Raw genomic sequence first — 8,252 nt, forward strand, 5'->3', positions numbered from 1 at the left:
CAACCCCTTCCTGGGTTCTCCCGTTACCTGCTCAGGTATCTTCCCTCAAGGCCAGTCTCCCATCCCCCAATGCAGATCATCCTCCCAGGCCGACACCCCCCACTCAGCATTCACAGGCCACAGTAAGAACAGTTCCAGCTCGTCACAGGGAGGGCCCGGGCGTCCCGGCCCCCGGCATTCCCCTGCCCGAGCCGGGGTAGGTCCAGGCGTCCCGGCCCCCGGTGTTATCCTGCTCTCCGTCTCTGCAGACCTGGAGTTCATGGTGCGGGTCCTGCTCTATGTGCTGATCTTCCTGCTCAGCGTCTTCGGGAACTCGCTGATCATCATGGTGCTGGTGCTGAATCGCCGCCTGCGCACGGTTACCAACTCCTTCTTGCTCTCACTGGCGCTGAGCGACCTGCTGCTGGCACTGTGCTGCATGCCCTTCACCCTTGTGCCCAACCTCATGGGCACCTTCGTCTTTGGCCCCACTGTCTGCAAGCTCGTGGCCTATCTCATGAGTGAGTGCAGGCAGGGCTGGGGGCTTGTCACCTGGCAGCTCCATGGGTGGAGATGGGGATCCCATGGATCTGAGGGGGCCAGGGTGCTGGGTGGGGAATTGGGGGTTGCCATGGATCTGGGGGTGCCAGGGGCTGGGCAGGGATCTGTTTGCTAGGGGCTGGACGGAGATGGGGGCTGGGGAGCCAGGGATCTGGGGGCTGGGCAGTGCCGGGGACCCAGGGATCTAGGGGCTGGGCAGGGCTGGGGATCTCTGGGCACCAGAGTCCTGCCTGGGGGGGCGTGGCCAGGGAGCTCCTGAGCAGAGCTGCCAGCCGCTGCTGGTGCCGAGGGGCGGGGGTCAGGCCGGGGTCTGTCCCCCTGCCTCTGGGAGTGGCACTGGGTGCCGGGTTCATCTGCACCCCTGTGCTGAGCAGTGCCAGGCACGGGTTGGGGGGGGGGTGCTCATGCAGCGTGTGCCCCCCCAGGCATCTCTGTCAGCGTCTCCACCTTCAGCCTGGTGGCGATCGCCATCGAGCGGTACAGCGCCATCTGCAACCCGCTGCAGTCTCGCGTGTGGCAGACCCGCTCCCACGCCTACCGGGTCATCGCCAGCACGTGGCTGCTGTCTCTGCTGCTTATGCTGCCCTATGCCATCTTCAGCACCACCGTGCCCGCCCGGCCTGGCTTCACCCAGTGCCAGCACCGCTGGCCCAGCCAGCCCTTCAAACAGGCCTGGTGAGTCGGGCCCCCTGTACCCCCAGCATCCCACTGCATCCCCCCAGTGTCCACCGGGCCCAGCCTTGCCCAGTGCCAGCAGCGCTGGCCCAGCCAGCCCTTCAAACAGGCTGGCTGAGTCAGGCCCCCTGTGCCCTCCAGCATCCCCCTGCACCCCTCCATACCCCCCAGCTCCCGCCCGGCCCGGCCTCACCCAGTGCCAGCACAGCTGGCCAAGCCAGCCCTTCAAACAGGCCTGCTGAGTCGCCCACACTGAGTCATGGCCCCCTGCCCTGCTGAGCCCCCAGTGCCTGCCTCCCCCTGCAGTGGGGCCCGGGCTGGGCTCTGGCCCAGCGGATGCGCTGCCTGGGGCGGTGCCGGGAGCCAAGCCCCTGTTGGGATGGGGCAGCCAGCATGGGTGGCCTGGCCCCGCTGACTGGGGGGTGTCCAGGCCCGGGGAGGGGAGGGGGGGCTCAGACTGGCAGCGGGGCTGAGGAGCTCCCATGAGACGGGCTGTCCCCCCCAGGTACATCCTGCTGCTTCTCATCCTTTTCTTCATCCCTGGCACGGTGATGGCCGTGGCCTACGGACTCATCTCCCGTGAGCTCTACCGCGGCATCCGCTTCGAGATGGATGTCAAGAGAGAAGCCACCGGTGAGTCAGAGGCTGAGACACCCCTCCTGGGGCCCCATCATCCCCACACCCAACCCCCAGGGTCCCCCCTCCACACACCCTGTTACGGAGTCCCCGGGCGCTGCTCTGGAACTGCTCCCCACCAAGCCAGGCCGGACTCTGGGGAGCCTCCTCTCCCTTGGAGCAGACTTGTTCAGGGCAAGAAGCTCACACAGGTCTCCGCCCCCTCCTGGATTCTTCCCTCGCCCGCACGCATCCAGCATCCTCTGCCCCTCCGTGCGGTTCCACAGCGAGTCCGCCCGCGGAGTCTGAAGTGGCCAGAGGGTCTGCACCCCCACTTCGGCAGGTTCAGACTGACTCTCAGTCAGTCAGGAAACAGAAGGTTACCTCCGGTATGACAGAAACACTGAGTAGGCAGAGCTGTTGGCACCCCACGACAATCAGACCAAATTCATTTGCCGGAGTCCTGCGGCCACGACACCCTGACTCCCCTTTCCAATTCCCCCCAGACTGCCAGCTCAGCCACCACCACCTTTCCAGACATTCCCTGTTGCTCCTCCTCCCCCTTTCTGTGCTCTCAGTGGTTCGGCACCCTCCTGCGGTCTAGTTTTATCAGCTGAAAAGCAGCCCCCCCCCCCTTCGCCGCAGCCCTTTCACCCCCTCGCGCCCCGCCCCAGCGGACCTCTGCAAATCACACCCTCATTCCCACCTCTGACTCCACAGTATCTGGCGCAGCACACAGGGAAATGAGCCCGCCCGCACCTAGTATTGTAAGGCACCACACTCGCCTTCGTTGAAGTTCTATCCCCTTACTACCCCGCGCCTACCCCCGCGCCTCCCCTCCACCCTTACCTCTCTCGCGCCCCACGATTTGTCACTCAGTGATCCTTTCCCACACACGCTCCTGGGCCATCTTTTCCTTTTCCTGTTGCCCTTTGGATCTAATTTGGGATGGTTGGGGGGACTCGGACCCCGCCCCTTCCCTCTCCCCCCGCCCCTGGTTCCAGCCCCAAGCCCTGTGCCCCTGATCGCAGACTGTCATAGTGCTCCCTGTACAGCTGCATTGACGGCTACAATCCTGGCGTACTTTCCCCCCACCCTCCCGCCCCCCTCACTCCAAACACCTTCTTTATCCTCACCACAGAGACCTTCTCCTGGTTCTCGCCGACCCTCCACCCGCTTGTCCTCCTCAATCCTCCAGCAGAAGGCCCTCCTCCCTCCCCGCCCTCTTGCTGTCTCTTGCTCCCAGCTCCTCGCCCGCCTCTGACTGGGATGGAGTCCTTTTTAAATTCAGGATGCCCCGCCGCGCGCTGATTAGGCCCCCCATCGCTACCCTTGATTTGGCGCAGTGACTTATCAGCCCCTCGCACCCCTCTGCCTTAATTGCCCGCTCCCTCTAGCAGCCGCCTCTCCCTGAAACTACTCAGTGCAGATATTTGCCCCTGTCAGCAACTCCCCCCTCCGCCACCCCCAATTGGCGGGTCCCCCTCCGCCTCCACAGACACTAAGATCATTCATGCTCCCCCCTCAACAGATTAAATAAAACCCACTTCGTCTCACCTTCCACCTCCCGGGTCCTCATTCACACCTGCACCCTGCACCCCCCCTCCCTTCCCAGACCCCGCCTACAACCCCTTGGACTCCTTCAGGTTTCCCCCCTAGTCTGAGAACACCCCGCCCCCGTTCCCGGGAATGGGCCCCATTGCGTTTTTTCCTTGCCACGCAGGCATGTCAAATGCTCATCTCGAGAAGTTCAGGAATCTGAGGACCAACAGACCCTTCCTTTATCTTTAGGCTTCATTAACCTTGAAATTTTATCACGGAGGTACTTGAAAGCTGCTTGTGTCTGTTGTCAATGGCGTATGAAAAGTCTCTTATCCAGACCAGCTATGTTGTGAGCGGTTGCTTAACAAGCATTTTCCGTTTGATTTAATCAAGCTGTGGCTGCTGACATTACATTTGTCCTCGAGGTCCCAATGCTGTCGGAAGTGGGCAATCCTTTTTTGATGTATGGTACATCCTACACGACTATCCAATCGCAGAGAAAACAGCAGTATTGTGTACCAGTCTGCGACCAGAAGAGAGCAACACTTCAAATACACAAGAGGTGCCATGATGTTTGGTCATAGTTAGCACACATTATGCATGTATGTCACTAGATTTGGCCGTTCTATGGACTGCTGACCAATGGAATTCGATGGTGACGCATTTCACTTATGGCGCAAACGCTTTAAGCTCGTGTCGATGAGATCAATGAACGTCTCATGATCGGATGTGACGATGTTGAGGGGTTGCATCACACATCGTGTTTGGTGGAGCTGAATGAGATCACTTCATGAGAAGATTGGGAAGATGCTTTTGCATGGTCCGGAACAGTTGGAAACCCTCATCACTGCAGGAGATTCCAACTGAGCGTTGGAGCCAACAGTTAGGATAGAGCATCACATTTAAGGCTTCTTTTTCGTTTCAGTGCCCGAGAATTAATGAGTGTTTGACGTACATTTATCGTTTCGAAGCATTTGGCTGTAGAGCAGTGTTATTATTTCTCTGGATGTCTACTTGCAATAGTAACGCCTAGGGTTCGAAGTCAGGCTCACCTTCCCCCTTATTTATTACGAATTGCGCTAGCCAATACGTGCAGGGGCTCAGCAGGAGTCCAGGTTCCCCTAGGTAGAGTGTTGACAGGATTTAAGCTAGGACTCAGAGTTCCGCTTGATGTGATTTTTACAGTCGCAACTCGAGCTAGACTAAAGTGCTCTTTGAGAATCACAAAGTATCCCATCCATGGATACTTTCTTTGTCGCTCTGATAGTCAGAATGGTGACAGTTATTTTCCCAGCTTTGCCTGACAAGTGTGAGAGTGCCTTGTGGAGGCACAAGGAGTCTGGTGGGTATGGTAAGCTGGACTCAGGATATCAATTGCAATAGGTATGTAGAGTCCAGTTTCGGTGACTCAAGTGTTCACAATTACTGAGGTATATGAATGTGACATTCAAGCTGAGTAATAACCAGGGATCCGGGTACTCCAGTTCTACTATCCTGGGATTCTGCAGTATAGGACATACTGCATGTGTTCTTTGCCCCCATTGATTATCACAAGTATTGCTCAAATATTCGGATTAAAACTCAGCATCATTTTACAAATCTGGTTCTGAAAGTTAGATCCTAATTCCCCATTTAGATCAAAATAAATGACCTAATTGTAGGATCAATGGGAGTTAACAATAATCAGAACCTTTGGCATCAGGCACTTTATTAGGGTGCCTGGGATGTGGGATTTTGTGGTTAGCTATTGGGGACTCAGGTTGAAAATGTTGGTCGTTATACAATGTATATAAAGGTGATAATAAAAGGGCATTTCCATTTAACTCGTTGGATGGCCATTTATTGTTATTGACAATTGACCCATTAGGGACTAAAATGTGTAAGAGAATGTTTAAGTGAACATGACATATTCTCAACAGGGTTAACATTACTCAGTTACCTCTGTCCTGCAAAGCCTTTGGAGATAATGAGCAGGTGTGAGCCCTCAGGATAGTCTCTGATCAGAAATTCATTAGAGTCGTATGTAGAAATGGAGTGAAGGACTGTCCTGGCAGTAAGGAGACTCAGTACAAAACACTCTTGTATAAAACAAACATTTAGGCTGGATTTGCGGGCTTGGGTGAGGAATGGCGTGAGGTGCTAAAAAGCGTGTTGGGTCTTCTGGCACACAAGGTCTTTACAAAGAGCATTTAGAAAGACCTGGATGTGCAGGTGGTGTGCAAATAATGGGGTGGTGTAAACTTGGTGTGTTCTAGAGATGTGACACTTATCTTGCTGTTTTGAATCCAGAGGCTCTTTATGCACTGAATAGTGCTGTTGCTAGGGATATGTTATATACAGCACCTAAGCAGACGCTGCAGCTATTCTACTGTAATGCGTATGAGACATGAGGCTGTTCTAAACTAGGAATTACATCAATATTAGTATGTTCTCAGAGGTATGAAACATCCATCCCCTGAGGGAAAAGTATACCTACCTAACCTTTGGTGGAGACAGTGCTAGGTCAAAGAAGAACTTTTGGGTCAGGTGGATTATTACAGCTGACAGGGAACAGTGTAGTGTCTAACATGATGCTTATTGTTGCCGCTTAGCATTTTAAGTAGCATACTTTCTTACTGGCACAAAGTTTTTTCGTTGTAAAGTAGATCACCCCTGAGAGGCAGTAGCTAGGATATACAGATTCTTTCACTGAATGCAGTGTCCTTACATCAGCTTATAGGTTGCTTAATAACTCTGTCGTTGATTTTTCACCTGAGTGGATAGTATAGGGTGACAAGACAGCACAGTGTGAAAATCAGACAGATGAGGGGTAGAGCCATATAGAAAGAACAAAAATCGGGACTGTCCAATAAAATCGGACATCTGGTCACCCTAGTATGTAGCTATATGACCTAAGTTTTGGGTGCTGACCAGGCTCGTGTGACTCTGCATACCAGCAGCAAGTGCAGTTGAACTCTCTGTTATTGATACTCATTCTCCCTATACATTCTAGCCTGCCTCAGATTTACACTACAGGCTGGACACAATTCTCTTTCAACCCTTTTTCTTGCCCAACTCGCATTTCCAAAGAAGATGAAATAACAACTGAATGTCAGTTTTATGGGAAATTCTGTGATTTTCAAATTCTGTTGATGGTGTCATCCTGCAACAAACAAGAGGTTTGAAAATTTCTCACAAATGAAAAATGAATTTTATCGGGCAATAAAAACTTTTCTTTTCATTCTAAATTAAAATTAAAAGATTGTTCTATGACAATCTTTAAACAAAAAAACAAATTCTATTCCATAAAAATGTCAAACGAACAGTGTGTAACCCAGAGTGGAACCTACGGCACGTGGTGCCACAGGGCAGCAACGCGGTTGATTTTCGGCGGCAATGTACTCCCTGGGTCTGGCCTAGTCCGGGGGTCTGCATTTTAATTTTTTTATATGAAAATTCTTAAACATTTTTAAAAACTTATTTACTTTAATGCATAGTGTTTAGTTTATATATAGATGGTGCGCAAGAGAATTTTATGCTCTCTCTCTAGAAGGGTATTACTGGCACGCGAACTTAAATTAGAATGAATAGATGAGACTTGGACACCATTCTGAAGTGTTGCTGACCCTTGGTGTATCCTTATCAAATATATTTTCAGCTGTCTATAGTGCCTCCTGTAACAGCTGCATGACAGCTACAACTCCCTGGGCTACTTCCCCATGGCCTCCTCCAAACACCTTCTTTATCCTCACCACAGGACCTTCCTCCTGGTGTCTGATAACGCTTGTCCTCCTCAATCCTCCAGCAGCACAGCCTCTCACTCTCAGCTCCTTGTGTCTCTTGCTCCCAGCTCCTCCCTCCTGACTGGAGTGAGCTCCTTTTTAAATCCAGGTGCCCTGATTAGCCTACCTTGATTGGCTGCAGGTGATCTAATCAGCCTGTCTGCCTTAATTGGTTCTAGCAGGTTCCTGAAAACTACTCCAGTGACCAGGATATTTGCCCTCTGCCAGACTCCTGCACCCCACTGGCCTGGGTCTGTCACAGACACTAAGACTCACATGTAACATAACAAGATAAATAAAACCCCACTTTGTCTCACCTTCCACCCCCAGGGTCCCTCATTCACACCTGCCAACCCCTGCATCCACTTCCCAGACCCCCGCTACAACCCCTTGGACTCCTCTCAGGTCTGTCTGCAGACACGGGTGGGAATGGGCCGACCCCTGGCTCTGTTCTCTTCCCAGGTCTCCAGCACGGCAGCACGGAGCCCCTGGCACCGGGGGTGGAGGACGACGGCTGCTACGTGCAGCTGGCCAGGCCGGGGGGGGCGCTGGAGCTGAGCTTGCTGGGCCGGGCGGGCACGGGGCAGCAGGACCGCGCCCGCATTAACAGCTCGCAGGCCATGCTGCTGGCCAAGAAGCGGGTGATCCGCATGCTGATCGTCATTGTGGTGATGTTCTTCCTCTGCTGGCTGCCCATCTTCTCCGCCAACACCTGGCGTGCCTTTGCCTCGGCCTCGGCTCAGCGGGCGCTCTCGGGCGCCCCCATCTCCTTCATCCACCTGCTGTCCTACACCTCGGCCTGCACCAACCCACTCATCTACTGCTTCATGAACCGGCGCTTCCGTTCCGCCTTCGTCGCCACCTTCGCCCGCTGCCGCCCCCGGCGCCCCCGCCTCCCCCCGCCCGACGACGACATGCCTGCCACTGGCGCCTCCCTCTCCAAGATCAGCTACACCACCGTCAGCAGCCTGGGGCCCACCTAGCACCCCCCCATCAGCAGCCAAGGGCCCCCCGTGACCCCCCCCATCAGCAGTCAGGGGCCCCCCTGGAGCCCCCCTGTCAGCAGCCTTGCCCTCCCTAGTGTCACCCTGTCGGCAGCCTGGCACCCCCCCTAGCATC

The 8,252-nt window shown here is 54.4% G+C and overlaps 1 protein-coding gene across 1 annotated transcript; it reads left to right on the top strand.

The window, feature by feature from the left end:
- Positions 1-248: 248 nt before the first annotated feature.
- Positions 249-8,118, top strand: CCKBR (cholecystokinin B receptor). The gene is made up of 4 exons (XM_032787365.2): positions 249-500; positions 966-1,215; positions 1,721-1,848; positions 7,596-8,118. Exons 1-4 carry the CDS (start codon positions 260-262, stop codon positions 8,114-8,116), a joined length of 1,140 nt encoding a protein of 379 aa, XP_032643256.1. The 5' UTR covers positions 249-259; the 3' UTR covers positions 8,117-8,118.
- Positions 8,119-8,252: the final 134 nt, after the last annotated feature.

Source organism: Chelonoidis abingdonii, chromosome 1, assembly GCF_003597395.2.
Source record: "Chelonoidis abingdonii isolate Lonesome George chromosome 1, CheloAbing_2.0, whole genome shotgun sequence".
Classification (NCBI taxonomy): Eukaryota; Metazoa; Chordata; order Testudines; family Testudinidae; genus Chelonoidis; species Chelonoidis abingdonii.